General features: G+C 59.0%; 1 protein-coding gene across 1 annotated transcript; it reads right to left on the minus strand.

Annotated features, from left to right (window-relative positions):
• Positions 1–13540: 13540 nt before the first annotated feature.
• On the minus strand, positions 13541–16414 carry LOC117639845 (GDP-mannose 4,6 dehydratase). Its single transcript, XM_034375788.1, has 8 exons — positions 16259–16414; positions 16026–16110; positions 15673–15915; positions 15381–15573; positions 15063–15295; positions 14773–14988; positions 14622–14690; positions 13541–14536 (listed from the first exon to the last, which is right to left on the minus strand). The coding sequence occupies exons 2-8, from the start codon at positions 16086–16088 to the stop codon at positions 14474–14476; spliced, it is 1080 nt and encodes a 359-aa protein (XP_034231679.1). The 5' UTR covers positions 16089–16110; positions 16259–16414; the 3' UTR covers positions 13541–14473.
• Positions 16415–16451: the final 37 nt, after the last annotated feature.

Raw genomic sequence — 16451 nt, forward strand, 5'->3', positions numbered from 1 at the left:
CATATTTCAGATTTTTCACGACCCGATTCCCCTCCCCTCCCCTCCCCCTGTGACGTTGATGCATGGCCGCCGAGGCAGGGCGGGGCGGCACGGCACGGCACCTCACTGCCGCCGCAATGAGGTGTCTCTTGACTCATTCGTCAGGAAAGGCGTTTTGACTCGCGACGCATAAAAGATTTAAATTAAGACAAATATGGAGGCCGGGTCGGCGTAAGCGGCCCGCCGGGCGTACAGTTCGTCGCACCGCGATTTGAAAATGAACGCGCGGAGGCAAGTCGTCGCGTCGAGGAATCGTCCAACTTGGGATCTGGCGAAAAATATATCGTTCGCTCGCCATCGGGGAGCAGGGGGGCGCAAGGAGTCCCCCCCCCCCCCGCACCCCTTGGCTCCCCGTGAGAGCAGAGAGAGAGAGAGCCGTTCGGAATGGGCGTGGACGGCGTGCAGCTGCGCCAGCCGCCAAAGTTTTGCAAATTAGTGCCCCCCTCCACAACCCCGCGTAGTATGGCATCCCGGCCTGACGAATATGAATATTGGATCATGACATCTCGGCTCCCTTCCCCGACATACACCCGCCCGGCGGGCGTGGCAGCGCTGTAGACTGATGCCGAGAGTCGTCGCTCTGTCTCTCTCCCACTCATGGGGCGTCCCGTAGGGATGCGAGAGAGACTCGAATCAGTCTACCGGCAGGGGTTGACGAGAGCGCGCCAAGGGGTGTCCGGCCACCGCGCCACCGCCACCAGACACTGCCTCTTGTTTTTGTTTGTGATTCCGTTTTTCTAAACTGTGGGTCGACACCAGAGCCATTAGGGTGGCTACAAATTCCGGCTCATCCCTCCCCATGTTTGTAATGGACTGACAGCAGGAATGCAAAACTGCGGCTCGGGAGGGATGTCGCCGTGGACTAGACGGGGAGGCAGCGAGGACGCAGCGAGAACGCCCTGGAGGGCGTGACTCGTTATTTTTAGAACAAACGGGGTAAACTGGGGCACGCTGCTAGTTATGTTGGCACACCGGAATGACGTCCTTCGACACTGCGCCGCGGTGGCAGCGTCCTTTTTTTCCGTCTCTCTATGACCTAGCACGGAGGAGGGTTGTGTGTGACACCCCTTCGGTCCCCTTCGGTCCCCCTCGGTGTTGCGCGCTCGTCGGCCTACAAATCTTCTTCCCGCGCCAGCCGTCAAAGGCCGCGACGCAGGCCGGCGGGCCGCGAGGCGGGGCCGCGAGGCGGTGCAGCGTCCCGGACCCTTGTCACGGCGACGCGGCACGCCACTGCCGGGGGATGCAGCGAAAATAGAGGCCGGCGTGGCGTCATATCGCGCGGCCCGACAGCCAGCAGGCCGAGTCGCTTTCGTCGCTCTGTCTCTCTCGCACTCATGGGGCGTCCCCTGCAGGTGCGAGAGAGACAGAGCGACTCTCGGAATCAGTCTGCTGCGTCAAGGAGCTGTCGTCCGAGTCCGAACTGTCCTCTCTCCGGCCCCTCTCGCACCCCTAGGATCCGCCCCACGAGAGCGACAAAGATAGAGCGACGCTCTTCGGAAGCAGCCAGGAGAATGAGAAATCCAGCGCTCAGAATAGCCGCGCATAGCAGCCCCAGGTTAGCCTCCACTTCCGCGTCGTCCCGGTCGTCCCGGCCGTCGTCCCGGCCCTCGACGGCCTGCTGATGACCACTCCGTCCCCTCGCGGCCGCGCGGCCCGGCGGCCTGGCAGGCGTCATATCCACGGAAAACGCGGTCTTTCCATTACGGCCGCTTTTTCGCCCTCGTCCTTTTTCATCATTCTGCTCCCCTCTTTTTTGGCGAGCTATTTTCCCCGCTCCACTCGACACGCGGCGGGCACGGCCGGGGCATGGCCAAGCACGGCGACGGGCGCGCGACGTTCCTCCAGGCCCTCAGGCCGACGGCAATGTTTTCGGACAACTCTATTTCCTGACAACACCGAATGGCGGCACGGCGTCCGCGGTGGCGGCGGGGCGGGGCGGGGCGGGGCGGGCGGGCGGGGCGGGGGGGGGGGGCGGGGCGGCCTGCGCGCGACGTCCATGACGCGGGGGTGCTTGGCGTCGAGCGCGTCGAGTGGCCGGCCGGCTGGGCACACTTGTTCCCACGGAGCGGCGCGGGGTGGCGGTGGGGCCGACGGGGGCGGCGGGCTGGCGGACATTCTGATGCTAATAGTGGGCGCCTGGCCGCCTCCGGGCTGGCGCGGCCGGCGTGGCCTGGCTCTGCCTTTTTGGCCGTTTGTAAGGAATGGTGATGATTCCCGCGGCGAAGGGCCCTCTCCATAACAGCCGAAAGAGGCGAGTGGCAGCCGGGCGGGGAGTGGCCAGGCCACGCCGAGCCCCGTGCCGCCGGGTACCTCCACTGTGGCGCAGCCAGGGCGGAACACTCCACCCGCCGTCGAGCTGGCACAACCTCCATTTTCACCCCGATTTCGCGCGCTAATAGAATCGCTGCAAAAAGGCGCGCGGATTCATGGCGGCACTGCAGGCTAAGTGTTGCACCCTCGGGTGCACCGGCCGGGCCGGGGGTGGCTTGCACACTGGGTAACACGGGCGGCTGACATCAGCAGTTTCGGTAATATCCGGGCTGCAGCGGGTTTCTGCTGATTCAACGCGCCAGTGTTTCGAACGGCGTCAGATACCCGACGACGCCCGGCCGCCCCGTCTCTCTCGCACGTGAGGCGGCCCGTAGGGGTGCGAGAGAGACAGGGCGGCCGTCCGCGAGGCTGCGGCACGCGACGCGTTTTTAATGGATTTCCATCCCCCGTGTGACTCAGCAGGCTCGGCTAATAGCGGACATGACCTCACTCTCTCGCACACCGCGGCCCTGGCCTTCTTCAAGGCGCGCCCGGACAAAGGCGTGGCGCCGTCGCCATTTGGGGTTCGCTTCGCGCGGCGTCGCGGCGCCACGTGCGTCGCCACGCCACTCGCCACGCGTCCAGCAGCACGGCGTCGGCGACGTCGGCGCGGTTCCGCTGCACCGCTAATGGAGCCCGAACACCGCCTCGTCGCTCTGTCTCTCTCGCACCCGGCGAGAACGGCGAGACAGAGAGAGACAGAGCGACGTGCGCTGCAACAAAGTGCACAACGTGATGCGCTTCCCCCGGATTTTATGCTTTCATTTGCAGTTAATTTAATTTTTAGCACCTCCCCGCCGTCCGCGGCCCGCTCGCACGGCAGCCCGCCCGAAGTCCCGCGGTCCGCACGCAGCCTCGGCTAATCGGTTTCGGCGGCGCAAAATGGATAAATCACTTTTTTCGGGGTCCGCGGGGCCGCGCCTAAGCCGCCACGGTTCATTAAAAAGTCGGGGTCGTCCTCGAATGGCCTGGGCGAACTTCGGCTTCCATAAACACGAAGGCCTTGTTCCCGCGGTTATGCACGGATATTTTTCAGGAGCTGCCGCACCACTTCCCCATCATTTTCGTGAGCATCGGGGTAACAATTTGGTCGCGACGGCCGCCAGTCGGCCGGCCGGCCCGGCCAGGGAGATGGATTGTTTTGACCGACGGTCATTCTTCAAGGCGACGCGCGGCAGTCTGGAACGCTCCCTAAGCCCTTGCCGCTGCCGTGCCGTGCCGCGCCGGGCCGGGCAACCCCCGCCGCGACGGCGCTGGTTTGTCGTTTACCGTGTCGACACCTCGCTGCGATCCGCTCGACCCGCTCCTCCCATTGTCCCCGAGGCCGCGGGGGGTCCGCGTCGTCCTCCGTGCCAGGAGCGCGACGAGTAGAGGACTCGGACGACCGAGCGACTTGTGTGGGAATCGCATCAAAAGATAATGCACTGCTCTACCCCACTGACACGACACAAATAAATAGTAAAACCTTAAAATGCTGTCATTTAAACCCAACGGTTTCTGCTTTTGAAAACTGTATCTAATGCTGAAAGTTTTCGCGCTTTTTTTTCCGGTGGCGGCGGCGCGCACGTAGTCGGTGGATACCCCACGCCGAGGGGCACGTCCGCCACATCGGTGGGGGGTATCTTCGCCTCTCGCCGCGCCGCCGCCAGGACAGGGAACCCCGTCCCCCGCCTTTCTCTTCTCGCCTGGTACGATACCGGCCCAAACTTCCCAATTTGTAGACGTCGCTCACTCGACTGCATCTCTGCAGCATCCACGGCGGCTGGGCCTGGCTGGGCCTGGCTCGGCGCGCACGTGCCCCGGGTACCAAAACCGGCGTGTGCAGTACGAACATGCATCGATGTGCCGCTGCGTTCGTGACTACACCCGGCGGGGAAAAATCCCTCCTCGTTTCCAGACGACAGCCCGAATCAAATCGTACACGCGCGTATTATTTATTGCTGTTGAATTTCCTATTGCTTTTTCCCCCTTTTCTTTGTTTTGGACTGAGACTGGACTGGACGGCTGTCCGCGGCGTCCGTCGCAGTGTCGCGGCGCAGCGCGGCACAGCGTTACAGTGTCCCTGCACCCCATGCGGGCGCGCGGAAGGCGTGGCTCGGCCGGCCCCGATGATCCAGTTCGGAAGAATCTGATTTACATGCTGGATCCAAACACAGTCGCGCTCCGTCTCTCTCGCACCCACGCGGCGTCCCGCGTCGGCGCGAGAGAGGCAGAGCGACGAAAGCGCAGTCCGGTCGGAACCGGCCCGCTGACAGGCCACTGGGTTCTGTGCGCCCGGCTATCGGAGTCGATCGTGGAAATAAAACAAGCCGCCCGCCGCTCCGGCGGCCCTGCGCTACAAATGGTATTTATTATGATGGAGGACGTGTGGGTGATAAGGCGTATGGCTGGCGAGAGTGCATTACCCGCGTGGGTGTGATTTTGTGCGTGTGTGTGTGTGTGTGTGTGTGTGGAGAGAGAGAGAGAGAGAGAGAGAGAGAGAGAGAGAGAGAGATGAGGGGGAGAGAAGAGAAGAGAGATGAAAGAGAGAGAGAGGAGAGAGTGCGTGTGCTCCCAAACCAAGGCCTAAAATCGCAACCCGTAAAAGGCTTACTAAAGTTCGCGTACTGCTCCTTCAGGGAGTACGTTTCCTCGCCTTGGATTGGACGCAGTGGGCGCGCGAAGTCAGCCAGAACCTCGATTTCAACACGATTCTCACCATTTTGGTGCGAGTGTGTGCGTGTCCTTTATTATGACCACCCTAATGTGCAGTGGCTTGGCTTGGCTGCGGGATGCTCCAAACAACTTGGCACAACGCCGAAGCCGGGCCCGGGGGTCACGAGGCCGCCGTCGTCCTCCCGAGGCCGCGCTGCCACGCCGCCGCTCTGTGGGTAAAACGTCGCCAAACAAGCGTCTACCTGCGTCGTACAGGGCGCACAAGAAGGCCAGGGGCTCTAATTCCCTTGAAGCGGACGCGCGACATCCGCCCGGGAGCGCGGGCTGCTTGGAGGATAGTGCCCATACCACGAGTTTTTCAAAGACATTATGTGAGTTTTTCTGAGATCGAAACGCTCGCGCAAATCTAGCTATATCCCTCCGAACGAAATGGATTGTACAGGAAGGTCCACCGCCCAATGTTCACGGTGACGAGATTCTCCCTATCCTATGGTGAAAATGGGCCCAAATTATTCACTGACCTCGTAACATCGAATCGCGTACCTATATATTAATTTTTTTTCCTAGAACCCCACTAATAGGTGGTGCAGACCCTAAGAAGTTGCAGACCCTAGCCGCCTGGGCTCTCGTCCGCAGTTTCGGCACTCCTCCCTCGCCTTCTCCGCGTCATGTCGGACAAATCTAACTATTTATTTCCGTTCCACTTTTCAGCTTTGCAATCGGCTGATGAGATTTTCCCGGCTCTTCCGTGGCCCAGCGTCCGGGAGCATGTAGCCGATTGAGGTTCTTCTACGCCGGCATAACGTGTCACCCTAGTAAGGACGACCTTGTCTCGTTTTGCAGTGCAGGCGAGCATGTGTCGGGCCCGAAATGGCATACGATCATGTGTGGTCTAGCCCTTAATGGTAATGGTAATGCGCCGGAGCGTGGCCCGCCGCGCCTGGGTGCCGGATGGGCTGCCTACCCCACAGGCGGCCCCGCGCCCTCTTCCCCCTCCACGGGTTGGCGCGGCACGCCACGGCCACGCACGGCCTACCTTCACGGCGCCGCGCTCGGCTCGCTCCGGGGGCAGGTGTCGCAAACGACGTTCATCTTGGAGCCGCGCTGAGCGGAGGCCGTGAAGACCCGCCCCGGCCTGCCCCAACCCGCTGGCACCACCGCAAGTGTGGCTCTGCGCGCTGCGCGTCGCTTTCAGCCCAAGGACACTTCCAGACCTGTTGACGTCGCCGCGGAGGGGCAGGGACGAGGGACGCCGGGCAGAACGAGATGCTCCCCGGCATTAAGTACGCAGGCATTCCCTCGATGCACCAGTGTCGCAATGGCTGCCGATCTCAGCCTGCCCACTAACTTCAACTTGAGAGGGGAGACCACAAGCAACATCTATTTTGCTCTCGAGAATTCGCTTACGTATCAGCGTATCAGGCTGGCTGAGGTTGACAGCCATTTTGGTGCTTCGCGGGGAGCTTTGCGTACTTGCGGCATCGCCGCTCTGCGGACCAGCAAGAAGAGCCAGATGAGCGTCGCAAGAACGGAACACGGAACGGGGCCCGTCCTCCGGGATCATCCCTGGCTGCAGTGTGCGTGCATTCCGCTCCAAGCCGACGTGCGCATAATATCTCTGTCGCGCATGATAATGCACGGGCGGGGCGGCTCGGCGGGGCGTGTGTTGCCGGCGCACCGCGGCGCACCCTTGGGGGCACCCTTGGGGGCACCCCTGGGGGAGCCTCGCAGAACTAGTCACTCAGGCCGACCCTTGCCGGCGCACAGTGGGCCAGAAGACCGGTGGAGGCGGCCAAACTTCTAGACGCGTTTTGAGCTCCAGAGTCACTAAACAGGACTCGAACCGAACGAGTGACCTTACCAATGGATTCCTCGTTCGGAGAGCAATCTATTGGTGGGGTCACACGCTCAGTTCGAGTCCCGTTTAGCGACTCTGGAGCTCAAAACTCATCTGAAGTTTGGCCGCCTCCACCGGTCTTCTGGCCCACTGTGTGGCGCGTGGCTCGGCGAGCAGAAGAGCCGGAACAGCGAAAAGCCTGTCCAGCGTCCGCCCGGGGCGCAGGAGGCCTGGCGGCAGCCTGGAGGCCAAGGGCCAGGGCAGCAGCCCACGGAGACCCGGATGCTTTAGGGGGTCCGGCCGAACGAGCGCAACCGCCGGCCGCAACCAGGGCGGGCGTAACTGCCGGCCCCAGCAGCCGCCGCGCCGAGCCGCGCGCCAGTTGAGCGAGTCTGAATGACACGGGGATGGGAGCCAGGGTGCCACGGCCCCAGCCCAAGCCGCGTCCCGGCGTGGCGGCTGCGAACCACAACGAGAGCGTTCTGACACCACCCTGTCCCTGCCCGCCAGCCCCGCCCTCCAGCCCTGCGGTGCAGACGTCACAAATCTGGCGAACCGTGTGCACGCGGCGCGGGGCGCACCACCACGACGTCTGTCCGTCCGTCCGTCCGTCCGTCTGTCTAGGCGCTGGCGCTCCGCTCGCCGATGTTTTTCCTCGGTCCCGAACAGCGCGGCCAAAGATTCGCGGCATTGTGTGAAATCGGCGCGCCGGAATGGCATTTTTATTGCGTTCATGAATGCGATTCCCCGCGAATAAAACAGCTGACTGCTCCCGCCGCGCCGCGCCACGCCGCGCCAGGCCAGGCAGCGTTCACCGCGCTGCCCCACGCCAAGTTTGGCCTCAACTTGGATTTGGCCACTCCGATCCCGGGCGCCGTTTTCCGCGGGATGTCTGCCGCTCCGCCGTCGAACACTGGCCGGGCCGGGCCGGGGAGGGCCCCTTCGCGGTGGAATGCGACGCGCAGCTGCACCGCCGAAATTCTATATCGAATCCAAGTGGCCGATTCCGCGCAAGCACACTCGCACACAAACACACCTACACACACACTCGCACAAATTCCAGATCGGCACGGCACTGCCCTACCAATACTTGGGGCCGTAACTCGGAGAGACACGGCAAAAGTTGAGGCATCACGCGTTTGGCAGAATGTTGAGCGGCTAGTGGTGTAACTCGGGTTAAGCCTGTGGCGGAGCAGACCAGTTCAATGGCGAGCGCTAAAATGTTGGCCGCGTTTTGATGCGACGAAACTGGTAATAATTCGGTGTACACGATTCTGCATGCCAGAGTACGAGGCCTGCTGGGCCTTGCCGTACGTATACATCGACCCTAGTTCCAGCCCGCCCTCAAACTCGACGAATTATAGTCTGCCTCATCAGCGGGCCTTCCTGGCTCCCTGGCCGTCCTGGCCGTCCTGGGCGAGCCGTCGTGCTGGTGCAAGCCCCCTTCCAGGAGGCCGTCACAGGCGCCCCCGGCCCTGCCTCGCCCCTCTCGCCCCGAGCCCCCGCGGCCGCCCCTTGGGAAACGAGGCCGGGAGGAGGGGGCCCCAAGGGTGCGTCTGTCTCCGTACAGCCTGCAGCCCTTGGTGAGCTGCAGGCAAGCAGTCAGGGGAGGGCCAGCCCTCGGCCAGGCCCGGCCAGCGGAACCACCTGACTTGTTTTCCGGCCCGGGCTGGGCAGGCCGGGCTGGGCAGGCCGGGCCACGCCGAGCCGCGCCGGCCCGAGCAGGGAATTCCACGCGGCTGAATTCCCTTCCGATCGCGCGGAGGGAAGGGGGAGGGGATGTTCTACTGCCACCGCCACCCAAAGGCCGCAATCCCGCGAAACGTCCTCTCCGAGGTCCTCTCGACTCGGCCGTTACTGAATAATGTTTCACTGTCAGCCGTTTGATGATAACGTACGCGCCACCATCGCGGGTTCGAATCCCGCCGCCCGGGCCCCGTTTTTTTTTCGACGCCGGGGAAGGCGCGTATATTTTTCTCCTGCCATCTCCCGCCCCGCCTGACCTCTCGCGGACCATGATTGGCGGTCGTTTGTAACCAACTTGAAAAACCAGTGTAGTGGCAGTATCGTGGAATTTTTTGCTTTCTTATGGCAACACGGTGCAGAACCACCTGCCGAGCCCTTCCCTGCCGAAATCGCTACGACCTCCGCGTCGGACTCACATTCACACACCGCACGGGCAGTGCGGGGAGGAAGAGCCCTGGCTTGACCCTGCATGCACCGAGGGCGGCGGAGCTGCGGGGCGGTCACAGTGGGCTAGAAGACCGGTGGAGTCGGACGAAACTCTAGACGCGTTTTGAGCTTCAGAATCGCTAAACAGGCTTCGAACCGGACGTGTGACCCCACCAATGGATTCCTCGTTCGGAGAGCAATCTATTGGTGGGGTCACACGTTCGGTTCGAGTGCCATTCAGCTACTCTGGAGCTCAAAACGCGTCTAGAGTATTGTCCGCCTCCACCGGTCTTCTGGCCCACTGTGCGGCGGGGCGGTCGCAGGGCGCCAGGGCGAGGGTCACTATCGAGGAGAGGAAGGGTGGAATGGCGTGCTGCCGTTATCTCTGGCAAAGGCGGTCGCCACGCGGACCGCTTATCAAGCACCGGTGTGGCGCCCGGCCCGCGCCCGGCCCGCCCCCGCCCCCGCATCGCTCATCGCTGTCCTGCCTCCCCGGCATACGTCCCGCCCCGTCCCGGCCCGTTCCGTGCGCGCGGCTCGCTCCCCCAGCTCTGCATTTTTCTATTTGTGCCCCTCTGCGACGCGCCGCCGCGCTGTGGCGCCATCCGACACATTTTCGACGCGCTGGAGATCAAAAACCCTCTGCCGCGCTTATCTCTGCCCCCCCCCCCTCCGCGTCCTTGCCGCGGTTTTTGGCGGTTTTGCAGCCCCCCCCCCTTCCCTCCGTCCCCATTTCCGTGGCGAGGCTATCGTCACCCAGTCATCATCACCCTAGGCGCCAGCCCCTCCACCCCGCACCAATATGCAACCCGCAGGGCATCCCCCCCCCCCTCCCCGTTTGCGGACGTGGCGCTGTCTGATATCCGGCTGGTGAACTGGAGGGGCTGGCGGGGCTGGAGGAAGGGAAGCGAAGGGGTGAGCATCCGTCCCGGGCTGTACATAACGTGTCGCACGAGATGAGAGGAAACATTTGCCAACTGGAGCAGGAAAATTGTCCTCGCCGAAAAAGGGAAAAGCGTCTTACAGACGCGGCGCCGCGGAGGCGGCGGACGGAATTGACGCGTCGCTTCGGTTTACTGGTGTACTCGGTGCGGCTGAAGGCGCGAGGCGGCGCAAGGCGCGCAAGGCGCGCAGTGTGGCCAACCGCAGGTCCTTTAATTCGGCTCGGCGGGACCATTGGCCGCGCCAAATGTGCTTGCACGCCGACAAACTTTGTGAGCGTGTGTGCGCAGAGGTGTGCGCGTCCGGCGGCGTCCCCGAGCACGACAAGGAGGGGAGTTGGAAGTCCGGGGCGTCCGGAGCGGCCTGGCCGAGGGGTTAGCGCCGGCCGGCCGGCCAGAGCAGTAATCCTCCCCGAAGGAAAACAACAACAGCGACGTTCTCAGAGGACACCTTCGCCTGCTTCGCCCCACGCGGTGTGCCCCGGTGACGACGGCCACCCCTTGGTGGTGCTGGTCCACTGGCTCCGTGATCCGAACCGCGGCGGCAGCGCGGCGGCCACGTCAGTCAATGGACCGCGCCACCGCGCCCCCGCCCCCAATCGCAGACTTGCCACTAATTTTCAATGAGCGACAGCCAATAACAGAGCCGGAGGGGTGCGCGCGAGACCACGCCGAACTTGGCCGGCCCCGGGGGCGGGGGCGGGGGGTGGCCACGCGGCGGCCGGGGGCGCGCCGCAGAGACGCTAAAAACAGGCCGCAGCCAGGCTGGGCCGCCACGCTGGGCCGCCAGGCAGCCGCGCCGGAGGAGCAATTGCCAAAGGTAAGCCAATAAATGGGGTTTGTTTCATCGGCGCCGGCGATAACTTAGTCCGGGCGTTCCCTCGGGGGGCGGCCAGCCCCGGTCAGGCCGACCACGTCGCGGGGCGGGGCGGGGCGGGGCGGGGTGTGCACGATCCCCCTCTCCAGGGAGGCGCCGGAGAGTTGGGAACGGCGACATCCCTTACAAACATGAACGCCTGTCCCGGTCGGGCGGCCGCAGCTAAGCCACGACGCGGCCACGATGGGGCCCACGAGGGTGGCGCTCGGCGCCGATCCCGGAGAAGGCGAAGCAGGGTGCGGAGTGAGTGGTGCGCCGCCCTCCGTACTCCGCGGAGTGGTTCACTCGGTTCACGCCCACCTGGCCTTCCGGCCGTTCCCCGCCGTTCCACGGCGGCAGTAACAAACGCAGCGCACACTGCACGCCGGCGGCACGCGGCGCACCGTGAATCTTAATCCTCCCCTCCCCCTCCCCGTCATGACCCCCGGGTCGTAACATACTCCCTCCCTCCATCATTAGCCCCTTTTACAGCGCCGCGCTGACCGCCCGCATGGCCTCGCCGTGACCGCGACCGCCCGCACTCAAATACGGGACGGCGCCGCGCGGACCACGGGTAGAAATAGTCTGTTTTTTGGAGCAGGATTTTGCGAATTTCGGGGCGAGTGTGCGCAAGACTGCAAGCAGCTTTACGGGCCAGGCAGTCTGAGGAATGGTGGAGCGGGTGGAGCGGGTGGAGCGGGTGTAGCCGTGGTAGAAACGCCCCCCGCAGCGCCCCAGCGCCGCCCCCGCCGCCGCCCCCGCCGCTGCAGCTGCTGGGGCACATACATTGGCGCCGCCGGCCCAGGCAGCCCAGGCAGCCCAGGCCAGACCGGGGCGAGCCTCACTAATTGCAGTAGCAGCACCCAGGACATTTCGCTAGTTTATTATTCGGACCTAGTTTCCATGAGGCCATTGTAAGGCTCTATGAGGACACAGTGCCGCCGTGGGCCGCGTTGCCGCGTTTCGGGGGCTGGCGGCCTGGATGGCGGCGGGCCTGGCGGAGGGACTCAGGCGCAACCACTGTGTAACTCGGGCACGCCGACGACGACGACGACGACGGCGCACGCCCAGAGAGGCCCCGCCGCCGCCAAGTTGCCTTAGTTCCAGCAGATCGCTTTGCTGCCGACGCCAAGCCGCCAACCCTTGCCCGCTCCGAAATTGGGGCCGTTCCGTTGATATCCAGCATCCGGCCGCCTGGGCCTCCGCCTGCCTTCGGAAAAATTAAAAGTGGTATTTCCCTCTGGAGTGGGGCTCAGCAGAGCGCAAAGAGCGAGTCGCGAAATGAGATGGCGCGCGCACACACACACACACACACTCACATGCTCGCGCACGTGCGGCATGCGCGTTGCCCAGCATCTGCCTAGCTCGCTGGCTGTGCCAGAGTGCTTCAACGTAATTGCTTTTAATTCTATGATCCATAATTCATCCCTTATATTCCTCCAAAACTGAGTCGTCTGAAGTTGGCGAGTTTGCGCGCGCCCCGCGCAGCGCGCTGCCGGAAAGTTAGCCGCGGCCCGGGCCGCCCGGCCGCCCGACGGCCCGGGCCGCCCGGCCGCCCGACGGCCCGGCCACGCGCTGTGCCGCGACGCCGCGACGCGCCGCGCGGCCCCGAGGACGGGGGCCAGGGCCGGCACCAGGACGACGACGAGGGCAGCACCAAGACGACGGCCAGGGCGTTCGGGCAGCCCATCCTTCTGCCCCGCAGACTCGAGAGGTCCAGCGGGCGGACCGGGGCGGACAAGGACAAGGACGGCCAGTCCGGGGGGACCTGGTCAACGACTCCGTCGTGGAGGGTGGGGTCGACTTGAAGGCGGAGACGTTGTCGAGGAGGAATGGGCCTAGTTGGCGGAGTCGAGTGCCGAGCGTCGAGGAGTTTAGGGGGAATCTCGGCACATAATCACACTGGCTACGCCATGGCTACGCCGCGCGACGCTGCGCCGGCGCGCCCCGGCCACGCGTCCCGTCAAGGACCACGCCGCCAGCGCTGCGATGAGATGAGGATCACTAGATATGGCAGCGGAGCGAGCGGGAATTAAGATGGCGAGGGGATCCCGGAAGCCACTTCAACTTTGACGAGCCCCGCGCGCCGCGCTCCGCCCCCGCCACGCTCGAGCCCCGCGAGACTGTGCGGGGAACAAGAACAAGGCCGCGACGGCGAGCGGCAAGGTGTGCCTCGGTCAAAGTTACAGCGACGCGGCCAATTTCCGAAGTCACTTTCCGAGTGCAAGGCCTGTGCAAACAGTGTAGCCGGTGCAACACGCGTCCAAGGTAGTGCTTGGCAGTCGGTAATCGGTGGTCTGCCTCTCTATTCGTCGTCCACTCTGTGTCCGATTGCTGGGCCGGCCTGCAGGTACACTGCAGGTACAGGGACCTGGGCCCGCCCCTTCGTGGACTTCCCTGCCGCCGCGCCACCCACTCAGGCAATGCGGCCAAACATTTTCGCTGCCCTAATCGGGAGCAAGGGGCCGGGCCGGTGGCCAACAAGGGCCAACAAGGCATCCATCTCCAGCGCAGCCGGTCGTCTGGCCCGTCTGGCCATGGTCTGGCTGTCCGGCCGGCCCACCCTGACTCTACTCTGGTCTGAGCGAGCGGCCCTTGTGGCAGGCCGCGCGCCACGGTTACCGCCCCATCGCGATAAGTCCGAGTACCACTTTGGCGCCCACTACAGTACGCGACTACGCGGGACTGAAGCGGGATTGACAAAACGACTGCAAGTAATAGACAAAGTCATGCTGTAAAATTTCATTTCATTTTATTTACATTGTGGGTAGGTGTGGGTGTGACACCCCTTTCTGGTAACATGCGTCGTCCGTTTCTAAAATCATTACTTTGTGTTCAATAGGCCATATCTTGAATCAGACTTAAATACATTGGTGAAATAAAATAGTTGATACAATTTCCACACCAAAAAGAAAGTTACTACTTTCACTAAAGGAGAGGATTTTATGAAAAAATAACAAAACAAAGAAAAATATAAACATAACTCTGGTATAACATACATCATAAAATGCAACATAATGATTATAGTAAAACTTAAGTAAAATCACAAATTCAAGCAGGTACTGGAGTACCACAGACCCATCAAAATGCATAAAATAACAGAAACAGATCAATACTGGCCAAATGACAGAATTGACCAAACAGAGCTTTGTCAGTCATCAAAGTGAAACAAACATTCCCTAATTGATCTCAGCTAGGGGCAGCAGTGTGAAATGATATGAACTTGCCTCACTGCGTATCACATCATCAAATAACACATTTTTGTGCTCAATCAAAAACATAAATTCAATAACTGGAAAGTATTTGTGGTACAGTGCATACTGCATAACAAATTAACAGCATCATCCAGATGAAATATAACATGTACACACTGCACAGTTACCCTCACAAGTGATAAATCATTTTAAGCTGAGTAAATGAAATACAAGTCACAATAAATATATGATTAAAAACAACAGAACAGTACATGATTTTGATGAATTGATTTTCATTAACATTATCATTCTAGAATATCTTATAAAAAAAGAATAGTTTCAAGAAACTCAATGCAACTCCTTGGTGACATCAGAATAATGATCAGTTACAGCACAATAGAGGCAGTGGAATGTCAAGACACCAACTATTTCAGCCAAGAATCCTCTTGACTTTGGGTGAGAGATTAGATTATGCTGTAGGATCTCTTCTCATCAAATCTAAATCGGCATCCATCATGTCCTTCACTAGTTCCTATAAAAAACAAGGATTTTACAGAGTGCAGGATTTTACAGCCAGAGATGAAAGTTCATGAATACACAATCAAACTGCTACAAACCTCGAATGAAACTTTTGGTTTCCACCCAAGAAGCTTCTTTGCCTTGCTGGCGTCACCCAAGAGAAAATCCTGATTAAAGGAATTTCAGTTTAAGTAATTGTAAAAATCAAAACAACCAAAAGTTTAAGATTTAAATATAATGTATACTCACTACTTCTGTTGGCCTGAAGTATTTGGTGTTCACTTTTACTCTTACAATTCCTGTGTCTTTTTCTTTCCCAACTTCATTAATGCCTTCACCTTCCCACACAATCTCTTTTCCAACATATGCAAAAGATGCCTCGACAAACTCCCGCACACTATGTGTTTCTCCAGTAGCAACAACAAAATCCTCTGGCTTCTCTTGTTGCAGCATCATCCACATGGCCTGGAAAGTAGAAAAATATTATCGTATTCAGCAAAACCAAAATCAAACCAAATCAAACCAAAATTCAGATTTACCTCAACATAATCTTTTGCATGTCCCCAATCTCTCTTAGAATCCAGATTTCCAAGATAAAAACATTCAATGTGGTTTAAATGGATTTTAGCCACAGATCTAGTTATTTTTCTTGTGACAAAGTTTTCTCCTCTTCTTGGACTCTCGTGGTTAAAGAGAATTCCATTGCAAGCAAACATTGAATAAGCCTCACGGTAATTTACAACAATCCAATAAGCATAAAGCTTAGCACATGCTGAAGGAAGAAGGAAACTCCATTCAATTAAACAGCTCCGTACAGCAGATAATTTAGTACAGAGATACTATACAAGACAACGTACCATAAGGTGATCGAGGGTAGAATGGTGTTGTTTCTTTTTGTGGGGTTTCTTGGACCAGACCATACATTTCTGATGTGCTAGCTTGATATAGTTTGACTGATTTCTCTAATCCACAAGTGCGAATTGCATCCAGTAGACGGAGTGTTCCTACAGCGTCAACTTCAGCTGTGTATTCACTGAGATTAAAAGATACCTGAGGAGAAGAACGAGAAGAAGCAGGGTAAACTTACAGGGTACAGATGTTTTAAGATAGATTAATTTATAAATTTATATGAAAGAATTCCAAATTTACCTGAACATGACTTTGTGCAGCCAAATTATAAATTTCATGAGGCTGTATGGTCCCTATAAGTTTAACAAGGCAGCTACTATCTGTCATATCTCCGTAATGCAGCTTCATGGAGCCACCAGTATGTTCCTGCGGCTTCTTGTAGAGATGTGAGATGCGACCTGTATTAAATGTGCTGGCACGACGAATTATTCCATGAACTTCATATCCCTTTTCCAAAAGCAGTTCGGCTAAATATGAGCCATCCTGAAAAGTTTTAAAAAAAAAAAAGATTAATGAGTCTTTGAGAAAGACATAAAGTTGTATTCAGAGTCTGCACAGTACAAATAATGGACAATTGTTTCAGGCCTAGTTACCTGTCCAGTTATTCCAGTGATGAGAGCTTTTTTCCTTTCAGAGTCACTATTGTGAGCTTCCATTATAAATCAAATGAAAGAGATACTGTACAAGGAAAGACGAATAGCAAGTGAGTGACAGACACAACCTACAATTAACTCTTTGCACAAATGTTCATGGGAGATTCAGCCCAAAAGAGCTGAATCAAATGAAGGCAAACGCCATAATTAGAAAATAGACTTCACAGACATACCTTGCAAAAAAATAATGCTCTGGGTTTAAAACTTAAGATAAACTTGTGCCAAAAAGCAAAAGCGTCTGCCAAACGTAAACAACGGATTGGCCGGCTGCAGAGCAGGAAGGGGGCGGATATCTCAATGTTGCCACCACAGTGCGATGCTGAAAAAATTCACAATGACGATTGACTGTAATAAAATTGTTTTCTG

Source organism: Thrips palmi, unplaced genomic scaffold (assembly GCF_012932325.1).
Source record: "Thrips palmi isolate BJ-2018 unplaced genomic scaffold, TpBJ-2018v1 HiC_scaffold_12, whole genome shotgun sequence".
Classification (NCBI taxonomy): Eukaryota; Metazoa; Arthropoda; class Insecta; order Thysanoptera; family Thripidae; genus Thrips; species Thrips palmi.